Here is a 24,059-nt window from a genome sequence, read left to right as displayed (position 1 = left end):
ATGATATCTTTTGATAGATAGATAGATAGATAGATAGATAGATAGATAGATAGATAGATAGATAGATAGATAGATAGATAGATAGATAGATAGATAGATAGATAGATAGATAGATAGATAGATAGATAGATAGATAGAAAACACTGCTGCCTGGCTTTTAACAAGTACTAAGAAAAGTGACCACATCACTTTGTTACCTGCTTTAGAATTAAGTGATGGTATTTGTTGTAATTGTATGTATTACTTTTGGATTTTATTTTTTTTTTATGTTTACTTTGTAACTTTAAAGCACTTTGTAACTTTGGAAGTTGACCTTTTGACATTGCAGTTGTTGCTAGAAAAGAATAATGATCAAAAATGGAAATGGTTCGTCCTCTGGGCAGCTAATTCATAGCAATCTGCCATGGAAAATGTGGAAATTGGATTTCATATGTTTGGGTAAAACTGTAAATTGTACAATATCTATACATTTTAATTCAATCTGACCAGTTCTTGTCTACGCATCTTACTCTGCACCATAGTGACAGACAGATTTACTAACTCACCTTTTCACATCTCCATTTACAGTGCAAGACAGCTCTTACATAAAACTTATTAGATTATGTGCAAATATAATTACTGATACGAGTTATAATTTATATTTGTTTATAGATAAATAGAGAATTCAGGATTTTGTATTGAAAAAGCAGTGAACAAACAAATGTGAACATTTAAAAAAGGCCAGTAATACTTGTAATTGGACAGCAGGAGTTTAGATGCAGGTGCTAAGTAACATTTATGGTTTGAGGTATTTAACTTCTGTAATTCCTATAATCCATTCATTTCTATCATTTAGCCTGCTTTAACTACATTTTCTTTTTTTATGTCCATATTAACCATCCATCATTTGCGACCTTCTCCTGAAAGACATCTCTGTTGCATTACTGTCAAAATCAGCTTTACATTAAGATCATAATGATATGTTCTGTGGTGTACAGTGTAGAAACTGACGTTGCTCCAACAGCCTCTGTGTAGGTTTCCAACTTTAGTGTGTTTCCATTACAGCTGGCCCTTTAAAAACAAAACTTGGCATTGATGGTTGAAAAAAATGTGAATGAAATCCAGCCATTCATAAAAATAGGCCACTGCTGCGCTGTGATTGGCCCAACCGAGACTCATGCATAATTCATTAGCTCCGGAGAAGCTATTGGCCTCTTGCTTAATCGACAGGGTCAATCAACCAATCAGCGTGTGTCTCTGCGTGCCGCTCGAGCCCAGGGGAAAACCGACCGGGCCATTAACGAAAAGCTCAGTCAAGTTTTGTGAGTCGAAGGAGGCACATCAGTTTATCCGTGCGCAGACGACTACGCGACTATCGACACATTGTTTTTTTTATTTGTGGATATTTCCATCGCATTCTTTCGATATAGAGGAGATACATATACACAGACAAGGTAAGCTGTAGTATGTATTTGGGCGATAACTTGCTTTTATGAAGTATGACTAGATATCTTCTAACGCTCTTTAGACTACAAACAAGCGCAACGCCATCTTATTTAATGATATTTACTTTGGCAACCATTTTATATCAGCTTCGGTCTTCGTAAAATAGCCGTATGTCGTATTTAAGTCCAGCGTGTGTTGTATGTGGTCCCTGGTTTATTTGCGTGGATATTGGCTTTGGCTTATCAGCGCGGTCAGGCGACTGTTTGTGATTTTATGAATGGACGGGGCATTTTTTTTCTCCCTCTGTGTTTCCACACGGGTCGAGTTTCACCTCATTGAGAAAAACAAGGGAGGGATGGGTGGGGGAAGGGCGGGGAGGAGGAGGGGGAGGAGGAGGCAGGGGTGTCGGGTGATCGCCGTCCCCGAGCTTCGGCTGCAACACAAAAGTTTTCACAAAAATGAAGCTGTTTTTGTAACGTTGCCGCAGTGAGAAAAGTTGGCCTGAATTACGCAGGATCCAAGTTTGGGAATTTGTAGTCGAAATCACAGGATAACGGTGATGCCTGTCCGTGATAAACTTTGGCAAGTTTTTGGTGCGTTTAGGGACCATATTACACATTTCATTTATATTGTTCTCGAGGTTCAGTCTAATCTGAATATTGTACACGTCATTACTATAGTTGTTTTTGATAATACAATAACTTAAGTCCTTACACTAAAATCTCCCCTTGTGCAGTTATAGTTTCAATGTTTGACTTATTTTAAACTATGTGTAGATTGCATGCCACAGCAAGGCCTATAAAGTTGACAATGTTAACGTCCTACTTTTGATTTGATTGATGTGCTTTGTGAACATATGCCACACATGAAGGTATGTTTGAGGATTTAATGTATTAAGTGGTATCTGTGCTCCCTGCCTGTAATTATTGCCCAGCAGCTATCCTGTATTCGTCATCCATTAACAGGAGATAGAGGAGTGAGTCATATCACTCTGCTGAGGGAGACATGAGAATGGAGGGCAGTCGTCAGTGCTTGAGTGTTGTGTTGTGTTATTGCTGTTAAATGGGAACTTTTTTGTTCATAGTATTTCTAACTTTCTAGTATTGTACACAGGGGAGCAGGGAGTTTGGGTTCTGTTCTGTTGTCAGCCTCTGTAAGACACTAATCAGCTCTTTGACTGACCTTCCTTCTATCTTGTTTGGAAGGCTTTGCTGTGCACGCCATACACAGACTCTGAAGAGTCACATTTCCAAGTCGTTCACTCACGATCTGCAGGCTGATTATAGTGGAAAGTAATGCCCACAGATGGCCAGTGAGCGCTTATGTAACTGTCTCCTGTATAACTACATGTGTTCCATAATGACTGTGTGTTTGAGTTGTGCAGCATCCTCTCGCTCTGCATCACTCTGTTCAAAGGGCTGTTTGTTGGTTAAATAAAGGACTGGAAGAAGATGGTGGCCTTGTTGTAGCATCAGAATATGATGCGGAGTGCCAGTTGTGCTGCTACATAAACACATAACCATATAATGAAGCCCAGCACACAGTATGGCCTCAAAAATGAAATGATAACCAAAGTGAATCACAACCCCTTTGACACAGTCTAACAAAAAATGATCTATCATACTTACTAGTGAGATGATGTTTTTGTAAAGACTTTATTTTAATATTTTTCAAAGATGGTGTTTCTTGCTGTGAAAGTATGAGTAGCTTTGTTTCCCCTGCTTTATGTTTCCACTTTCAATCTGTTTTCCAGTGACCCACAAAGTGACCCAGGCACTGTCGCTTTAAAGCGAACACCTCCCCTCCCCCCAATATTGGAGCCCCCCCCCATCACCCAGATAACATGGACGGATTTTGTGACCAGCAAGTCCCATTTATGGTCCCACCCAGCGTAAGTGGACACATGCCAGCATCAACCATCACATCCTCGCACCCACCCATGGCTCTGTGTTATGGGTGGACCTCCTTATGGTCACTGTAGATCACTGTACATTTATAGTAGACTTGAATACCATCTGCATTGTCCATTGGGAGGGAAGTGACATCTTCTGTTGATGGCCTGACATTTCTTCATCTTCTCTTTCCCATCAGCACAAGTCTCATGTTGAGGAACCATCTCACAACAGGCCTCTAAACGACAGGAAAAGGAAATTTGTCGACACAGAGCTTGCCCAGGACACAGAAGGTAACTGGTGTGTTATGATGTGAATAAGTGTAAATGTTAGATGCCACAAACAAATGTGCGAGTATCCCTGTAAGTATTATGTTAATGGTTTGATGGGGACCCACACTCAATATCTTTCACTACTTGATTTCCAGAACTCTTTCAAGACCTCAGTCAGCTGCAAGAGATTTGGATTGCAGAAGGTGAGTTCTATATTAATTTTATGATATTTTCATCTTTCAAAGTTTCCTCCAATGTTTTCTGATGCCTTGCCCCTTTGCATAGAAAGTCCTCCATTTATTTGACACTGCAAAATCATTTCAGTGGAATCATTTGGGTTTTGTGAAAGTTCTGTTTTACGTCACTCCACTACAACCATTCACAGCGTTTTGGAGTGTGGGGAAACATCTTATCTCGTAGTTCTTTGTTTGGAAATGATGAACATGATGAAATTAGGCAAGTTTTCTGATTAAAGATTAACTTGATAAAGAATGTGAAATATTGCTGTTTTTGTGCAAGTAACTAGAGCACGAAGAGCAAAGTCCTATGCATGAGAAACTGCTGCCCAAGACCACTTTTGGATTCCCCAGAAGTTAGCTTTTATTACTTGCTCACTTTCTCCCTTTTTACATTACAATTTCTTTATATTATTGTTAGTTTTGTCTCTTTGTCTTGTTTTTCTTTCCCTTGTCTTGCCTTTTGTTCACACTTCTTGGACACATAGAAGTGTCAGTGATAGGTTGCTGGCTGTAGAGAGGTCAGAGGGGGAATGTGTTTGATTGTTCTCACATGTGCGTCATTCTCCTGTGTCTTCACAGCCCAGGTGCCCGATGACGAACAGTTTGTCCCAGATTTCCAGTCGGATAGCCGTGAGTACCTGATTTCTGTTGTTCACCTTTAATAGCTGTGAGTCTGTATGTGTTCCCTGAACAGAATCTGTAACTGCCGGTTAGATATCAGGCAAATCTGCTGATGATTAGGATCTTTTAGTTCAGCAGAGATTCAGATAGCGGTGGCAATTCAGTCTGATAATGAAGTTATTTTTTAGCAGCACTGGATCAGATATTTTTACCACTCTAAACATTGCATTCATTTATTTTTATCAACATTTCTTTATCCCGCCAAGCACAAACATCGTTCTTCATCTTCAAAACACAGCTCTGGGAACGGCTGCTCTCTTCCTTCCTCCCTCCATTTTGAGTTTAATCAGCCGATTGGCATGGGGCATCACATGAGCCAAGCTCCTAATCTGATTTCACACTTTCCCGCACTCAGGCCCTGCTGCTGAAGTGGGCTGGATTCCAGTGAATAGGGCAGCTTCAGAGCTGCCTGTTTCAGTCCTGCTCCCCAGAACTCACATCCTGAAAACTGTCTGCACCACATCCCCCAAACTGCTCCATAGAGCCTCCAGGCTGCAGCTGAGGGATACATTTAAATTATGCCCGATGGAGTGCTTTATGATCGATCCCCCCACCCCCTCTGTCTTTCTGAGTTTATGTTTTCATCTGATGCGTAGGAGGTGGAGACAGGGTGTGGTTGCTGCCTGCTTTTGGCAGGGCTGCCTTTTTAAAATCTTGGTTAATGTGGCAAACAAAGCTGCAAACTGACCACTTGCCCACAGTGCTGTGGCATGTTATTGATGTTGATGCATTGACATGTATATATTTATACAGATGGCCCCATCCAAGCTTGGTGCATATGTCGTTTTATACTGTATGTAGTTGGATGATTTGGAGGAAGTCCTTGACCTTGTACTGTGTGTGTCTCTGGGTATGTGTCAGATACAGACAAGTGAGTTTAGCAGTTGCTTCTGTTGCTAGGCCGCAGGCCACTTTCTCTCACAAACTGCCTATTCACCAAAAGCAGATTTTCTGATATGAGCTACAGTCAGTTGGACATCATGTGGGGTGAACCACTGGTGCACCAACCCAGGCCTGAACTATGTATAATTTAGCTCTTTAGTGGAGGAGCACTCTCAGTTTCTCATTTGGATGTTTCGGATGTTTTAACTGAGTTGGTGCAGGCGAGGAGTTTGCATGTTGGATGCTTGTTCTTCTACTGCCTTCCTGTCGAGAGTAAGAAAAGATGCCTAATCTCCCCATTATTTACTGTGCTCTCTGTTTGAGGAGTCTCACTCGAGCCATTAGGTTTCACAGTGCACACAAGGGAGCTCACGTGCCCATTGTTAGCCCTGCTTAGGTCCATCAGCACCATGGGTGATTTATTTGGCTCCTGCTCCTCTGTGCCCAGGGATCTAGTTTCTGCCTGGTTATTATGCGGCGCCCCGGAAACTGCAGCCAATACGCAGAAAGCTGCAGCTAGTGTCTAATGGTTACAGCACGGGAGAAGAAAATCATTCACCGCCATTAGATTACAGCCACACTGACTCATGGGTATTGGTATTGGCCTGCCCTAATGGGAATCAGATGATAAGTTTGATAGCTTTTGTGTGTATAGTGCATTTAGTATCGTGCTACCTAACAGTGGTGGATAGATGGTTGTTTTCAGAGCCCAGAGACGACCATCATTAGGACAGATGATAAATTGCTAAGTGGCTCTGTCAGTTGAGGGAATACACAGACATTGTCCATACATCCATTTGTCCATCGGTTCCAAATGTGGTTAAGATAACTGCTGCACTTCTGTTTATGCCTTCAATTAGGTGATATCTGGAGTTTATCTAATGCACTCAGTTGTGTTTCTTCTCTGTATATCTCCTCGTATCTAGTGATGTTTCATGGCCCGCCACCAGCCAAGATCAAGCGAGAGCTGACTCCCTCCAAAGAGCTTTCTCCCTGTCGCCAGGACAGGAGTCCCATGCCCTACGGAGAGAAGTGCCTTTACAGCTACAGGTATGTAGTGGGTATATACATTTGTAGTCAGCCAGTCTGCCAAGAGCAAGGCAGTAGACACTGAATACTGTACTGATTAGCTATACCTCTGTGATTTAAGTTTTTTTTGTGTGTCCCATCTCACCATCCACAGTGCCTGTGACAGGAAGCCCACTCCTGGGTTCAAGCCATTAACTCCCCCCTCAACACCAGTCTCTCCTTGTGGCCCTACCAGCACAGCAGGAACGCACCCACTGAGTGAGCAAAGCCCCCCTCCTCACCCCCATGTAGCCAATCCGACCCCAAGGCCACATCCAGTACACGTGCAACAGTCTGTAACGGCAAGCATAGGATCTCCCAACCAGCAAGTACTCCCAGTCCACAGCCACAGCCCACCCTTCGCTGTGCCCTGTGCACCCATCAACCAGGATGCCAACCACTTCACACCTGAGCACAGGTGAGCACTCACAGTTCAACATCTTAATCTTTAGCTTTCACATTTAGGTATTTCAGAAAAGAGACTTGATCACGTTCTCTTGCCATTTTCCCGTGTATCTGTAGGTTCCAGAGGCAGATGTCAGAGCCATGTCTACCTTTCCCCCCATCAGAGAGTCAAGGGCGCCCCCAGTTCTTGCCCCAGCCTGCCAGCACCAACAACAACAGTTTGCAACGTGACAGCCGGCCACCATACCACCGGCAGATGTCAGAGCCATTGGTAGCTGTGCCTCCCCAGGGTTTCAAGCAAGAGCTCATCGACCCACGATACACTGAGCAGGGTGTCCCCACCATGGGCCCTCCAGGTCCACCTCCAGGCCCTCCGCATCAGGCTTCTTTCCACCCCATGGCCATCAAGCAGGAGCCTCGAGACTTCTGCTTCGACTCTGGTGAGTAGCAGGGTTTAGAGAAGAGTTGTAGTCCACAGGAAAGAGTCCATTACCTCTCAAGATGTCCCCGTGAAGCTTTCTGCATATATTCTATTACTTCTTTGAACAAGCTCAGCATTGGTCGCTGTGTGAAAGTAACTGTCCAGGGCTATGTGCAAGTGGAGTGGGCAGAGGCTGAGGAATGTGCCTGGCCATGTTTGTTCTGGGCACTAACACATGCCTCTGACTTTTAGCATGCAGCAGAGGCCTTGGTGCACAGGTGTTCATTTCACACAAACACTCTCAGCGCGCGTGTTAGTGCCTCAAAGCCTAATCCGCATCATTCCTCCAGAGTCAATGCCAGTAAAGTAAAAGTGGGTCTTTTAGCTCAGCCTAAGCCTCCAAGGGCAAATAGTAAGTGGGTCATCCAGCCAGGTGCAAAAAACCTCTTCACGAGCCTACCTGGAATAGATCTAGGCTAGTGCCCTCAGAGGACTTTGTGACCTGCAGCACAGCAAGTTGATTGTAACAGCCCGGTAATTCTCAACTTGTATTTACAGAATACACACTCTCCAAAAAGTCTTGTCAAACAGTCATGACAGAGATGCTGTTTACTCACATGGCATAAATCAAACAAGCCAGAGCTACTGTCGGTGAATTTTTTTATCCTAACGCCCACACACCCAGCTGTTGTCCCTGCTCTGATGCATTAACATCCTCTTTTCCTGAAACTGCAACTTTTTTTAATCTTCTCTCACTCGCTCACTCTCATATTCTCTCATTCCTTTTCTGCCTGGTGGGTGACCGGCTGGCCGGGCAGTGATGTAATGACAAATCCTCTTAGCTTCTTATGGCCTTTAAATACCTACGTCACAGAGGCCCAGTACCTCTAGATAGATGGAAGAAGTGCATGTTCGGCATACCGACATAGAACATAATGTTACCACAGCATTGGTGGTCCACAGACCACAGACAGAATGACAATACCATTTATGTAGATACAAAGCCACAACTTGAATCCATGCATTGTAAGCGTTTGACACAAGTTTCCAGAGTTTTTCTTTCGTTCCATCTTTCTTCTCTGTTTCTCTTCATGCATGGTAAGACACTTCCTGCAAACTTTGCGTGTGAGAACAAGAGGAGACAGAGAGTTAAGGAAACACTTGCTCAAGATTGATCTCTGGCAGTCTTATCAATAGAAAGGAAACAAAATAATGGATTGCAGTGGAGATGGTTGGTACTCACTGCAGAGATGCTGAGAACGGAAGACAGGCCGGCCTCAACCCCTCAGGGGAAGGACTGGTGTAGCTTGATTGTCATTGAGATTTAAAACAGCAACCATAGTGCTAATCTTATTTACAAGCTTGGTGGACATGCAAGAGATGTTGTGTGTGTGTGTGTGTGTGTGTGTGTGTGTGTGTGTGTGTGTGTGTGTGTGTGTGTGTGTGTGTGTGTGTGTGTGTGTGTGTGTGTGTGTGTGTGTGTGTGTGTGTGTGTGTGTGTGTGTGTGTTTGGTGTTGGGCATTTTTCCACCCAGTCATTGGAGCTGTAGATGAACATGGTCATTGGTTGGCCAGGAAAGCAGCCGCCATGTGTCTTGACAGTTTATACCAATGCTAAATATTTATCAATGGAACATAACACACTAATCTAGCTTGGACTGAATGTCTCCTCCATAAACATAGAGCAAACCAGACAAACTGCAGTTAAGTATCAAAGCCATGTAACCATGATCACAGTGGCAGTGATCCAAATATATCTGTCAGCTGCCATGTGGATTTTGATGTATTACGCATTTGATATGACAGTGAGGATGTCTCTGGTCTAAATTTATAAATTCTTCTTCTTTGTTTACAGAAGTGCCGAACTGTCAGTCATCATTTGGAAGAGCAGGGAGCTTCTACCAAAATAGCCATGAAAGTAAGTTGAGATTATTGTCTGTTTTTGTCTTTTTACATCTCAGATGTTTGAATTATTTAATTTGTGATGTCCATTCTCTGTGACCCTGAACCTCGTGACTTATCGAGCTGCTGAGAGCTCAGCATTGGTGATAGGTGAAAGAATAGCCATCAGCAGCGCTGAAATGACAGCTCAAGTCGAAGTGAATCTATTAATGAATCCTGTGTAGCTGCTCCACACAGTGCATTTCTCGCATCAGCAGCTGGCAGGAGCTCAGCACAATACAAGCCTCCACCCTTGGGATGCTGCCCAGCTATGTATATTGCTTAGCATGCTGTTTGAATCTCTGGATTGAACATGGTCAGAGGCCTTCATGTCAGAGCGAAAGCCTGTTTCCCACACTCTATCTGCTGTCACACTTCCATCCACTTAATGTTGCATTTCCTTTCTTTTAAATTCCAGGTTTCTCCTTTGACAGGGATCCTCAGCTGTACTTTGACGATACCTGTGTGGTCCCTGAGAGATTAGAAGGTAAACTATAAAAAATGTTGAGTATAAAGCTAGGGTTAGCATAAAAGAACTCAGTATTGCATGTCCATAAAGTGGGCTACTGTGGGCATTTTCTGGGACAGAGTCCAGTTCTTTGACTGTTCATGGTGCATAATGAACAGCAAGTCCACTTCACAGTGACCATCTGGCAGGAATGTCTCACCACACTGTGGAGTACAGTCCTGACTGACATTTTTCTTTTTCTTCACTCTTTTCCCTTCTGCCTCTTTTTATTCCTCTATCCTCTCCTCTGCTGCTGTTTTCCTCCTCTTCCACTCCCAGGTAAAGTAAAGCAGGAACCTTCTGTCTATAGAGACGGGCCTCCCTACCAGCGCCGTGGCTCCCTGCAGCTCTGGCAGTTCCTGGTCACATTACTGGATGATCCAGCTAATGGCCACTTCATAGCCTGGACTGGTCGTGGCATGGAGTTCAAGCTCATTGAGCCTGAGGAGGTCAGTCCCCACTGTCCACAGCTGGACTTATGTCTTCTGCCCAGTCCTACTATTGCGTGTGGTGTGTATAGTGTGTAGTCTATGGATTCATGGTGAGCTAATAAATTACATATCAGTTCTCAGATGTGTGTCTTGTGTGGTCTCAGGTGGCTCGCCGTTGGGGCATCCAGAAGAACAGACCGGCCATGAACTATGACAAGCTTAGCCGCTCATTGCGTTACTACTATGAGAAGGGCATCATGCAGAAGGTAAAGGCACGTTTACCTTTTTGTTTTCTCTCCCTCCATCCTCTTACCTCAGCAACTTTGTGTGCTACCAGGGGGCTAAAATAGTCCAGTTAGTGCTATTTGATTAAAACAGTCGGGGGTGCTCTGATGTAGACTTTTATCACAGCCAGCAGCTAAATAGTTGCACTGAATGCTAGCCTGCTGGATACATTTCTTCTTGTACCAAATGTATTAGTCTACTTATGTTTAGTGTTTGCTGTCTCAGGTATCAGCGAGATCCAGATCAACATTTTAGTCTTGAATTTAATTTGAAAAGATAAGATGTATGGGTATGGGTGGATCAGTCAGGGAAAATGTACAGGAGTCACACAACTTAACTGTTGGGTCAAGAATCTGTAAAGAAAATGACACATTTACAATATGATGTTATGATGGTATACATTCAAAATATACAAGCAGTATTAAACAGGGGGTTTCATATGTGAGTCAATTATGTGTTTTGTCCTGTTTCTCAGGTGGCTGGTGAGAGGTATGTCTACAAGTTTGTGTGTGACCCTGAGGCTCTCTTCTCCATGGCCTTCCCTGACAACCAGAGGCCCAACCTGAAGGTTGACCCAGACAGCCTGCCGGGGCTGGACGACGACACTGTGCCCCTCACCCACTATGACGAATCTGCTCCGTACCTGCTGGACGTCGGGGAGCAGTGTGTGGCAGGCTTGCCCTTCCCAGACAGTTACAGCTACTAACAAGACGCAGGGTCCTGATGCACAGCACACATGTACACACAAACACTCTCAAAGTCTCTTGACGCCCACTCTAAAAATCCAGAGCTGGAACTGCTGAGCTGCTTGGACTGAAAACCTTGCACTCTGCTCCTTCATGGTTCCTTCTCCTGCTCCCTGGAAAACCTTCATAAAACTCTGTAAGCTCCCAAGCTAAGAATGAATGAGGGAAAAACCTGCGACAGCTCCTCTGCTACGCCATCATATGAGAGAGAGAGAGGGAAAGGGAAAGAGTTGTGAAACCAGTGAGGGTGAACTGGACTGGGAAGCTGTGCCCAACCTTACAAGCTTCCTAAAGTAAGGCAAGGGGCTGCTGTTGCTATGGAGACCAAATGAAGTGAGGCCACATGCCGCCAACTTTAAAAGAATGGACACATCCCCTTTGTACAAGACTGAAAGAGTTGTTGCATTTATGAGTTTGTGACAATCTGCTTTTCTTAAAAACAATCAAATAGCCAACAGAGTAAGAATTAAGTAAAAAATCAAATGAGATATTCTAAATGCAGCACTATTCTATAGATGCCTTTTTGGGTCCCCCTCCCCATTTCTGTCACCACATCTGAACTACAAGATCCGTGAAAGGGCTTTAATTTGCAAAGACGGATTGACGAGAAACAAAACAACACACCATATTTTACACTCACAAATCAGTTTGTTTCCTGTAGATAGGACTACATTTTTTTTAGTATGCCAGCTGTTCTACTGTTCTGTTAAAACTTTAGAGACCCAGACCTCAGGTTTCTGGGGCTTTCCTGTACTTCTGGCTAGTTGGTTGGGCTGCTTTCATGTAAATGTTACGTTCTTTCATCGTTCTGCCCATGTATGAGATTGTATCTGCTTCCCTTTAGAGACTGCACCCCATGGTAGGAGCCCTCAGTCTATACAGTACACTCCTCATGTCTGTTCACCATTGCTGGGTCTTTTTATTGCTCAAGTGTAGAGATGATTAGCACTCCATCTCCTCCATTTCAAAAGGGATACATGACGCAAGTACATATTCTCCCAGAGGGGTTGATAATTCCTAAAAGCCTAAGAAGTTATCATGTATGGTAAATGGTCACATTTTGTATTTCTGTCTGGGTGCTTACTGTTTCCTTGGCAGTGTACTAGTTTCTCTGATGCACCAGTATGGCAGGAGCATCAGGACGTTGCATGCAAAAAAAAAAAGAAGGGTGGCATTTTGACACCCTCTTTTGGACATCTCTCTGCCAATCACAAGTTGTCAACAGGGGACTTCTGCTTCTCTTTGCATGGTGTAATCAGTCAAGAGTGTGTGTCCACTAACATATCGCTTTACTGTCTTTGGACAAAGAAGATATTTGTGATATTCTCTGCATTTTTTTGTGTTCATTATATATGTTTCTGAATGGGGGCAAAGACAAACGTATATAAAGTATATATTTTTGCTATAAGGCTGCATTTGTTTTGATTTTAATGTATAAGCTGTATAGTTCTGGCTCTACTAGACATGTACCTTTTTAAAACTAACCTTGATCCTTATGATGCTACTACTGCAGACTGTTTCTTTAAGAGGCCTCTGTAATGGGTTGGAGAATGAATGAGAAGATGTTATTATCTGTGTGTGTGTGTGTGTGTGTGTGTGTGTGTGTGTGTGTGTGTGTGTGTGTGTGTGTGTGTGTGTGTGTGTGTGTGTGTGTGTGTGTGTGTGTGTGTGTGTGTGTGTGTGTGTGTGTGTGTGTGTGTGTGTGTGTGTGTGTGTGTGTGTGTGTCTCGTCTGTCTGTCTGTCTGTAAAGGCCAGAGTTCCAGCAAAGGCCTCAGTGAAGACACACATTATATCATGGGATCCAGCCCAGGCATGGGGATTGTCTGCACTTGTATAGGCTTCAGTCCCCTCCCCTCACAATGTGTTTCTTACACTGCTGAGTTTATTATAATCTGTACTGGGTACAATAAACAGTCCTTTATGCTTCACTGCCTGCAGTCCTGGTGTGTTTCATCATCCCCCCCACCCCCCCTTCTTGCACTCAGTCAGCTGACTGGCTACTGAGGTCTGGCAGTCACTGTGCTTGACCTGGCTGATTTCTGAGTCACATGCTTCTAATTTTTTCTCATACCTTTCTTGGTAGATGATTAGTCTTTTAACCTGTGGCAAATGTGTTTTAGCAAACACTCATTCCATCCATTTCATGTTCTTAATGCTGTAGTCAGTACTTAATTTTATTTAAGTGAGTGCTTTGGCAGTCTTTTTTTTTTTTATTTGTCCCCATCCCATGATGACAATGTCTAATGTACACCGGGGTGTTTCTCAGGCACAAAGTCGAAACTATATAGATCATATGTCACCGGTATTTCTGGAAATGAAACCACAATATGCGCAGTGCTTCTGTTTGCTGCCATCACGTTAAGTAACAGTGTAAGAGAACAAGACAAGGGGTAAAGAATTTATGCTGTAGTGACACTTTTATGTTCTCATGGTCAAATGTGATTCATCACTAAATAATGCACCATTTGATGCTGTAAAACCTGCAATGAGCTTCAAAAGTAGGTTGCAAAGGACATTTTTACAGTGACTAACAGTGAAGTGCAATGTGCAAGCTGAGATAACACCAGGATAAATAAATGGAGGTATAAGATGTCATACTGAACTGTTTTTGTGTCAAAAAAAAGAAAAGGCTGCCATAAATACAGGCTGCTCAACACTCATTTCCTGCCCGGCGTGACATCGTCTTTTAATGGACTGCTATCAAGCCAAAAAGAAAATCATTTTGGTATGGACACTGGATACACTGATATTTGATGTGATTGTGCCAAAAGCCAAAGGTTCAGTGTGGATGAACTGAAATTTTGTTTGGGAATATGCAGCACTGAAATAAAGCATCTACTGGCACAATAGGGGCCTGATTGTTGGCCTTGGTATTTTATCCAATCTTGGGACCCTGTGCCAAAATATAGTCTTTCAATAGATGTAGTTACATGGTATATACTGCTAAATTAATATACCCAATACATATTAATGAATTTGTATTTAATCAATTTACCACACAACAATCCCAGGGCAGATAAGAGGACCATACATGTTGCACAGAAAGGGGATGAAACAAAGGCTCAGCAGCTCATTTTTGCCCCATGGTCTCCCAGATGGGGAGTTATACATGTCTATGTCCTGATATTTTTACATTCCTATTTACCATACAGATTTATATGAGAGTGCACATCTGTATTTATGTCTGTGGACAGAGGTGGAAATACAGAAGTTTTAACAACAAAATGTACTTTAGGTTTCACATATAAAAGTACTACTAATGCTGAATGACTTCTGTCAGTGTTACATTACCCGATTCAATTATTCATGCATTAACATATAAGTGGTACTTAACCTCTGGGGTTTGTCAAGGTCCTAATTTGAAAAGCTTCATGCTGTTGGGTGGTTCTGTAATCGGCAGCAATACATCTCACTTTATAAACTGATAATATGTTTTGTATGTAAAAACTTAACCATGAAAGTAACAGGCAATTGGAGCTGTCAGACAAATGTAGTGGAGTAAAACGATGACATTTCCATCTGAAATGTAGAGGAGTGGAAGAATAAAGTAGCATTACCTGGAAGTACCACAAGAATACTTGAGTAAATGTACAATTCTGTACATTATCCAGTGGCTCATATAACTGTTGAGTGTTGTTTGAATTGATTTGATTATGTGTGAACTCTAGATGAGGCTATGTGAGTTAGATGATGTTTTACAATTACCCTGTGATGTTTTTATTTTAACATCTCATTGAATATTTCCTAACATCTGAAATGCTTCCCTCAGGCATGTGGAGTCCTTTCTAAAGTGTCTGGCTTGTAATATCACTGTGGTCTTCAATTTGTCTTGAACTGAAATACATGGCATGTTGGTATCAGATATGTGATAAAACTGTGAAGCTTCAGACTCAGACTTTGTTTTGATGGCCAGCGGCACTCTGCCTGCTTTTGAGTCAGAGCCTTATCAAACCGCAGAGTGTAAAAGCCAAGCTCTGGTCTCCAGTAACACAGCCTGGCAGACAACTTTCCATTGATTGAGAGAGCAGAGTGCCTTTGAATGCTATAAGACCTTTTAGTGTGCTCAAGGGAGGTGCCCTTCCCTGATGTGCATGCGTGAGCATAGTAGCTGCCAGCACTCATAACAAATGTATTTTTGATAAACTTTACTCTGAGCTGCTTTTGTGTTTTCTTCCTTTCTTTGAGAGCAGTTGGTGGAGCTGTATGGGGGCCCTGCAATAGAACAATTTTAGACTGACATCTATGAATGGTGGAGAAATTGTCAGTGACGTGGTTTATATGACTGCAACACTGTGGCAGAAATTAAAGCATTTCATGGCCCTAATCCACTGTGTATAACACTTTGGAAAACCATTCTTTTCTTCTCTTTTTTATTTATGAAGCAGTGCCTGATTAATGAAATAACAGTAAAAATGCATATTACTGTAGAAATTGAAATATGAATATTCACACCTTAGCTGTGAATTTTCAAAAAGACACCCACAGTCCTCTTGTCAGATGCAGATGGAATAATGCATCACAAAAACACTTTGAGACTGTCCAGCTTTTTCAGCATGAAAAGTTCCCTCTTGACCTCGTTTGACAATACGATCTTAACTAAAGTCCACTTACCAGCTTTTCCACAGTAAATGGACTTGGTATTAATTTTTTTTTTTTTGCCATATGTCCAGTTTTGTCACATCCCCATCAATCACTGTTTGTTGCAGTCCTTATTTGAAAAAGAGTCTACAGCAATGTTAGCAGTTCTGTGAGGCTGCACTAAGGGAACAGCGGCACTTTGAGATATATGCTGATGTCAGCATGCTAACATGCTCACAATGGCAATAACATTCTGATGTTTAGCAGTTATAATGGTAACCATGTTCAGCTGAGGCTGGTGGGAATCAGCAGATTGGACATGTTCAAATTTTGATCTCCTGGTGGCCCTGGATGAAAAGACATGGGTTTCACCAGTTCTTCAAATTCATCCTGTAGGGAACAATGTTGTGCCAATATTTGTAAATTTCAGGGCAATCCATCCATTCGTTGTCATGACATTTTACTTAAAACCACAAATGTCATCCTCATGGTGGAGAGGAAGAGAAAAGAAAAGGGGCTTCATCCTCTGAGAGTATCTGGCAGTAGTGAAAGTCTGTTCAAACTTGCAGAGTAATCCATTCAATAGTATTTGACATATTTCAGTCTGGAGCAAAATGATGGACCGGCAGACTGTGGCTAAAATATCCTCTTGTTTTGTATGCCCTTCCTGCCCCCACCAGAAGCCTGCTCTGCACAGTCAAGATTAAGCCATGAGCCCAATATAAGGATCCTGATCCATTTAACAGGAGCAACTGAAGCCTTGGAAATGTCCCATCACCTTGGAAACACTCCATCCCCAACACAGACTGCCTTCTCCTCTTCCTCCTACCACTTACTGACCTGCCAAAAGTTAACAGTAAGGTATGGACTGAATGTATACCTGTTGGAGAAATGATTTACAGCTCCACACATGAAACAAACAAGGCTGCATCGGGCATTATAAACATTGCAGTAAATCAATACATACACCATTACAGAGTGCTTGGCACATGGCCCTGGGCGTGAGAAAAGTGAACATACCAAATGGGTAGTTCTTCAACATACATTATACCACATGACCACTGGCTGCCTCCAAGTGAATTATTGATCCAGATACAAGACAAGGCAGTTCAGGCATAATGTGGTTTCAGATCTGAGTCTTCAGGCCATGCAAGGCACTGTCAATACACACACACACACACACACACACACACACACACACACACACACACACACACACACACACACACAAAGCCTTCATCTGCTGTAGTTTGAGAGAGCGAATCATTCTGGCTACAACCACTGAGAAACATGGGTCATGCTGCTGGGAAGGAAACAGCACAAATCTTTCACATTATTTGGCCAACACGTGTGTTCACACAATGCTAATTACCATGGTGAGAGCTTGCTCCTGAAACTCTGTTAGATAACTGATTTCTGACGAACATGCGTGTAAACACACACCACCCACAAGTCATTGCTTATTTCAAATTTTCATGAGCGAGCTATTTTTTTTTACATGAACCATGGCTGCCCTCTAGTGGATGAGTTTCTGTACTACTAGAACATGAGTACTAGGGTATCTTGCGTCTAACACAGCACAATTTAGCCTGCAACATGCAATTAAAGAACACATTGGTTGAATTTTTGCTAGGTCCAACAAGAACAGTCCACAAATGCTTTACTGCCACTAGAAACCAAAGCCTAAAATATTTTTGCGCTTGCTCTTGTTCAAGGAACATGTGACTGTGAGGTAAGATGTGGCATCCCTACTGTGTGTAGGTTGAATGGATATGGTGTTAATGGTAAGGTTAGTTGTTCAATCCCCAGCTCCTCCTGTCCCCCACTCAAAGTGTCCTTGATTGGACTGAACTTGAAACAGTTCCTAATGCGTCATGTTTAAGGCAAAGAAGTGGATGTTTCTCTGAAACACCTGTCATAACAATCCCATTTTGAGTCAAGCTGTCTTGTTCTAATAGAACAGGCTTTTGAGCTAATTCATATTTTATGTGACAGAAGGGACAGCTATGCCAAAATAATAATAATAATAATAATGAGCTGGTTTGTTGATAGCATTACCTGGTTTCATGGACACTATAACAATGAGGTGCTGTTGCTGGAAAAAACAGACATAACAACATCTTGTAAAGGCAGAGAGAAGAAAAATACATTGTAATAGTGACGTTAATGTTGAGACTAAAGGTCAGTCCCAGTCTTCCTCAGCAGATGGAGTCTGCCCATCTGTCATGGAATTGTAGAAAGTCAAATCTGAGCACTTTAAGGACTTCTCATCCATTAATGTGTGTTAAAATTGAGACTCCAAACATTTTGCATAATGACACAATCTTCCTCTTGCTCGGAACAGATAATAGATGGACCTTGTGAGACTGTTTTTATACCAGTACTTACGAGGTAATGAAGTAGTAAACAAACTGTTGGATGCCTCAGTAAGACCAGCCTCTGTCTACTTAGATGTATGTCATACTATAGATTATTTCTGACTAAATTAACTGGTCCACAAGTGGACATACTGCACTGGTCTATAAAAACTGAATAATTTCATCAGCCAAGCATGAAGGTACATAAAACACATGAAGGTGGTTGTCATTCTTTTGAATGGATTCACACATATTTCAACTTGTGACACTGTAGCATGTTGCAATGGAAAATAATCACCACTAATAATTATGATATACAACCCATTTGAGGTACATGTTTTGTTGTTTTGTGACATGGTCTTTGTGACATGTAGATGATGTTGTTGAGCGTGCGGTAGCAGATGCTGACCATCAAACTAACTCCAGTAGACAGCTAATTTGCCAGATAAACAGCAAAAAACATTAAATAGTCAAACATCTACTGCTCTGTAAGACAACTGTAAATGAGTGCAATAGATTGACAAAGTGTTCCCTGTTGCAGCTGAATTCTTCACAGGCTGCAGCTTTCTTTCTGGCTTTTTTTTTTTTTTTCTCTAAATCGTGGGTGTAGTGTGGGAGTTGTGAAGTGAAGCTGTCGTAATGTGTTTTTCACTCTGAGCTGCACACTGAGCTGAATTTCCACACCAGGACACTAAAGGTGCTGAACTGAATTGAAATGCACAAAGCAAAGTGTATCAGTCTTCAGATTGGGACATGGATAGTGTGTGTCACAACAACCGTCCCCACATTGAATCATTTAGACATACTGATATCACCAATTATGTAATTGTCTTTCTAATGGCTGTTGGACAGCCATTGGTGTTGAATGGCGTGCAGGGCTGTCACCACTAACAGCCAGTGAACAGAGAGTCACACAGGAAGTTGGGAGGTAGGAAGTGGGGAAGGGGCCACTGGCCTCCCAACATTGCCCCCCTGGCCCACATTCGTTTCAATCACTGTATGCCAGTCTCAATCATTCCACTCTAGTCTCAGACATGAAAAGTAAGTGAGCAAAACTGGAGAACATCTTGCGATGGATCACACCAACTGCAACACAAAATCAATGGTACAATGGAACTCATGAGAGGAGTGAGTTTGGTGAAACAGGTGAGATTTATTCAATCTACCTAGCCATCCTTGCATAGTCAACTTTTAACCTATTTATACATTTTTGGCGCATTTTGCTGAAATACTTCCTGCTTTGATATAAGGAACTTACCACATTGAACACATTCAGTCATTCATTTGGATCGTGTCATTAGGGTTAGGCATGATTGAATTGGTTATGGTTAAGATTAAGGTTTTTGGGGGGTTTTTTGGTGCAAAAATAAAACAGTAAAGACCTTACAGATGCAACAATGATAGAAATGGGGATGAATTATACAAGGACAGAGAGGCAAAACAGGGTGACATACAGAACTTGTCATACAACATTTAAAAGAAAACAAACAGGATGAAATACACAGTGTTGTAGTAATAGTAATATAATATCCATCCATCCATCCATCCATCCATCCATCCATTTTCTCCCGCTTTCTCCAGCAGTCTGAGCAGGGACGCCCAGACTTCCCTCTCCCCAGACACTTCCCCCAGCTCTTCCGGGGGGGATCCCGAGGCGTTCCCAGGCCAGCCGAGCGACATAGTCACCCCAGCGTGTCCTGGGTCTTCCCCGGGGTCTCCTCCCGGTGGGCCATGCCTGGAACACCTGCCTAGGGAGGCGTCCAGGGGGCATCCGATAAAGATGCCCGAGCCACCTCAGCTGACTCTTCTCGATGCGGAGGAGCAGCGACTCTACTCTGAGCTCCTCCCAGGTGACAGAGCTCCTCACACTATCTCCAAGGGAGCGCCCCGCCACCCTGCGGAGGAAACTCATTTCAGCCGCTTGTATCCGGGACCTCGTTCTTTCGGTCATGACCCAAAGTTCATGACCATAGGTGAGGGTAGGAACATAGATTGACCGGTAAATCGAGAGCTTCGCCTTTCGGCTCAGCTCCTTCTTCACCACGACAGACCGGTACAGCGACCACATTACTGCAGCCACTGCACCAATCTGCCTGTCAATCTCACGCTCCATCCTTCCCTCACTCGTGAACAGGATCCCAAGATACTTAAACTCCTCCACTTGAGGCAGGAACTCTCCCCCAACCTGAAGCGAGCAAGCCACCTTTTTCCGGTCAAGAACCATGGCCTCGGACTTGGAGGTGCTGACTCTCATCCCACTGCTTCACACTCGGCTGCGAACCGCCCCAGTGCATGCTGAAGGTCCTGGCTCGAGGGAGCCAACAAGACAACATCATCTGCAAAAAGCAGAGACGAAATCTGGCGGCTCCTGAACCGAACCCCCTCCGGCCCCTGGCTGCGCCTAGAAATTCTGTCCATAAAAATGATGAACAGAACCGGTGACAAAGGGCAGCCCTGCTGGAGTCCAACATGCACCAGGAACAGGTCCGACTTACTGCCGGCAATGCGGACCAAGCTCCTGCTCCAGTTGTACAGGGACTGTACAGCCCTCAATAGAGGGCCTCCAACCCCATACTCCTGGAGCACCTCCCACAGAATGACGCGAGGGACAGGGTCGAATGCCTTCTCCAGGTCCACAAAACACATGTGGACTGTTTGGGCAAACTCCCATGAACCCTCAAGCACCCTGTGGAGGGTATAGAGCTGGTCCAGTGTTCCACGGCCAGGACGAAAACCGCATTGTTCCTCCTGAATCCGAGGTTCGACTATCGGCCGGATCCTCTTCTCCAGTAATCTGGAATAGACTTCCCCAGGGAGGCTGAGGACTGTGATCCCCCGATAGTTGGAGCACACCCTCCGGTCCCCCTTTTTAAAAAGAGGGACCACCACCCCAGTCTGCCAGTCCAGAGGCACTGTCCTCATCTGCCATGCCATGTTGCAGAGGCGTGTCAACCAAGACAAACCTACAACATCCAGAGACTTGAGGTACTCAGGGCAGATCTCATCCACCCCCGGTGCTTTGCCACGGAGGAGCTTGCAAACTACCTCAGTGACTTCAGCCCCAGTGATCGATGAATCGACCTTCAAGTCCCCAGTCTCTGCTTCCTCTACTGAAGACATGACAGTGGGATTGAGGAGATCCTCGAAGTATTCCTTCCACCTCCCGACAATATCCCCAGTCGAGGTCAACAGCTCCCCATCTCCACTGTAAACAGTGTTGACAGAAAGCTGCTTCCCCTTCCTGAGGCGCCGAATGGTTTGCCAGAATTTCCTCAAGGCCGACCGGTAGTCCTCCTCCATGGCCTCCCTGAATTCCTCCCAGACTCGAGTTTTTGCTTCTACAACCGCCCGAGCTGCTGCGCGCTTGGCCTGCCGATACCCATCAGCTGCCTCAGGAGTCCTATGAGCCAGCCAGGCCTGATAGGACTCCTTCTTCAGCTTGACGGCATCCCTTCCGGTGTCCACCACCGGGTTCGGGGGTTGCCGCCACGACAGGCACCGCCGACTTTACGGCCACAGCTACGGATGGCTGCATCAACAATGGAAGTGGAGAACGGTCCATTCAGACTCAATGTCTCCAACCTCCCTCGGAATCTGGTCGAAGTTCTCCCGGAGGTGGGAGTTGAAAAAGTAATATAATGCTACAAAGTAATTATTATTACTTTTTTTGAGTTCTTCAGAAGGATGGGATGCATCTAAAATGTCAGCTTGCTAGGTAGTGTTGGTAGGTCCAGGTTGTTTAGAAAGGTATCTAATTCTGATTGGTTGGGTTCTTGATAGGAGGAATATTGATGAGTATAAATTTTTTGAAAGGCATTAATTATATCCTGTGGATTCTGTATGTTAGTTCCTATAGAATTATGTATGAAGGGGATGATTGCTTTCTCTTTTCTGCATTGTTGTGGATTTGCCAGATATTTACTTGATTTCTTCCTGGGTTGAAAGTTTTGACAGCATGACAGCAGTTGAATAAGGAACTGTGTTTTTGCTGACAAAAAGATTTAGTGAGGGAAGATGAGATGACTTGCTATCAAGCACAAGAACTCAACTAAGCATGTTAAGTAGCATTTTTTGTTCAAGAAAGAAGATATGATAAAATCTCACATATAATGTGTAAAAACTCAGGGATATTTTTAGAAATATCTATAGGGCAGTATAACAAAAGGGCAGTACTAAAGCAGTAAGTAAACACTAATTTCCAGTAGGATCAAATTGTAGAATGTGCTGTATGCTTAGGGTGCTTTATGAGCAGCTACGATAGCGTAGCTTGTATCGTTAGAGGCACCTACAGTAGCAGGAACTACCATTGAGGTAGTTTTCAGTACTCTCATGGGTGTTTATATGTTTGTCTGTCTGTGTGTCCACCTGTGGACAGATTTTGTCAACATGATAGTGTCACAACTGTGCAAGATGGAGTCACAAAACTGTGTAGTTCAGTTCAGATCAAAATGAAGGCTGAGTTCATAGATGGATGTGGTCCAGACCAGGAGTTCTGACTGCATATAGAATAATACAGTAATGACTAATGAGTACTCATGAATCGGAATGTCAACATCTCAATGGGTGTCACAACTGGTGTGATCCCATCGCAAGATGGTCTCTTGTGAATCATTTCCTCTTCAGTAATGTTTACATGGTTCTCTGTGTGAGCGTGAGAAACCCACAGCAGACCAGATAAAAGTATGCAGAAGAGGAAGTTTGGGTTAGACTTGAGTTATTCTCCTTCTCCTGGGCTGTGCATTCTCCACTAAATAGTGTGTTTGTGTGGAAACTGCTCTGCAGTGTCTGTTTTCATTCATCTGGGTGTATACCAAAACTCACCGTGGTGAGTCAACAATGAAAGAAAACTGCAATATTTTAGAAAGAGATAATCATGATGTCATTACAGAGGGTTTTTTTCATCCATTTTTACAATAACTAAAAAGAGCCAAACCAAAATAAAAGAACAATATTCCAGATGAAGATGGGATATAACATACTCAAACTAGTTAAATGACGTATTAGTAGAGACGGCAAAGAAGAGGCATGTAAGCCACTGTGAATGAGCAAATAGTTGTAGCAGTGCTTCTTAATGGATGAGAAATGAATGAGAAAGATATGTTATTTAAGGGGTTTATGATACAGTTGTATGATACTGGAGTGAGTTTGCTCTCATATAACAATTTCATGGAATGAAAATGTCATGTGAGAGCAACCTATTCAGCTCAGGATGGGAAGTTCCCACAAGGTAATTCCCCGAGATAAATGTTAATAGTCCTGTCCTATTTAATATTCTGTTCAGTGGTCTGTCTAGTGAAGCTGGAAGAGAGTATGGGTTTCCCCTGCTCAGTGGACAATGGGGCTGCAATGAAAGACAAAGAGCTTTAAGTCCGTCGGCTGGTGGATGGGGTTTTAATATATAATGAAGTATTTCAAATATAATGATATTATATTAAAATGATAAATAGATTATTTTGAACATGTTCATGGTTAGCTGTAAAAACAAAATTCACAAATGTATTGTACAGTACCTGAACAATGAAAGCATTCAAGTTTTTATCATTTGATGGGATGAGTACATGTGGAGGAAACAACAAATTAATGTTTGATGTTGTCTGTGGAAGTGACAGTGATGTTGTACTATGATAAGGACACGCAGGAGCAACATAAAATTTGTTTTTATGGCTGCATGGCTGAAAGGTTCACAGTAACAATATAACCATGTTTTCTACAAGTTTCTCATCAAATTTCATAATAGAGGCCAAATGTCTCAAATGTTCAGTGGTGGAATGCAACTATGTATATTTACTCAAATATTGTACTGTACAAGCACCTTGTACTTTACTTGAGTCTCCTTTTCAGGCTACTTGTCTTGCGACAGAGGACATAGCCTGTGGATGATCTGCTGTGGCCACATCCAGCTGGGTGAAGAGATGGATCTTAGGGTT

General features: G+C 43.1%; 1 protein-coding gene across 2 annotated transcripts; it reads left to right on the top strand.

Annotated features, from left to right (window-relative positions):
* The first annotated feature begins 1,290 nt into the window (after window positions 1–1,290).
* Window positions 1,291–13,125, top strand: etv5a (ETS variant transcription factor 5a). Of its 2 annotated transcripts, none has more exons than XM_070975381.1 (13): window positions 1,291–1,433; window positions 3,179–3,316; window positions 3,517–3,610; window positions 3,745–3,792; window positions 4,408–4,458; window positions 6,318–6,441; window positions 6,575–6,877; window positions 6,982–7,304; window positions 9,141–9,203; window positions 9,645–9,713; window positions 10,014–10,183; window positions 10,330–10,431; window positions 10,926–13,125. In XM_070975381.1, exons 2-13 carry the CDS (start codon window positions 3,269–3,271, stop codon window positions 11,154–11,156), a joined length of 1,626 nt encoding a protein of 541 aa, XP_070831482.1. In that variant the 5' UTR covers window positions 1,291–1,433; window positions 3,179–3,268; the 3' UTR covers window positions 11,157–13,125. The 2 variants fall into 2 exon arrangements, with proteins under 2 accessions (XP_070831482.1, XP_070831481.1); XM_070975380.1 differs by having other exon boundaries at window positions 10,330–10,437.
* The last annotated feature ends 10,934 nt before the right edge of the window (window positions 13,126–24,059 follow it).

Source organism: Chaetodon trifascialis, chromosome 12 (assembly GCF_039877785.1).
Source record: "Chaetodon trifascialis isolate fChaTrf1 chromosome 12, fChaTrf1.hap1, whole genome shotgun sequence".
Classification (NCBI taxonomy): Eukaryota; Metazoa; Chordata; class Actinopteri; order Chaetodontiformes; family Chaetodontidae; genus Chaetodon; species Chaetodon trifascialis.
The sequence above is the reverse complement of the archived record's forward strand: the minus strand, read 5'-3'. Positions and strand labels throughout refer to the sequence as shown.

Excerpts from the sequence above, each read along its gene's own strand:
- etv5a (XM_070975380.1), top strand. The coding sequence starts at position 3,269 with ATGGACGGATTTTGTGACCAGCAAGTCCCATTTATGGTCCCACCCAGC. Across the intron at positions 3,611-3,744 it reads GCTTGCCCAGGACACAGAAG|AACTCTTTCAAGACCTCAGT; the intron begins GTAACTGGTGTG and ends CTTGATTTCCAG. Across the intron at positions 9,204-9,644 it reads CTACCAAAATAGCCATGAAA|GTTTCTCCTTTGACAGGGAT; the intron begins GTAAGTTGAGAT and ends TTTAAATTCCAG.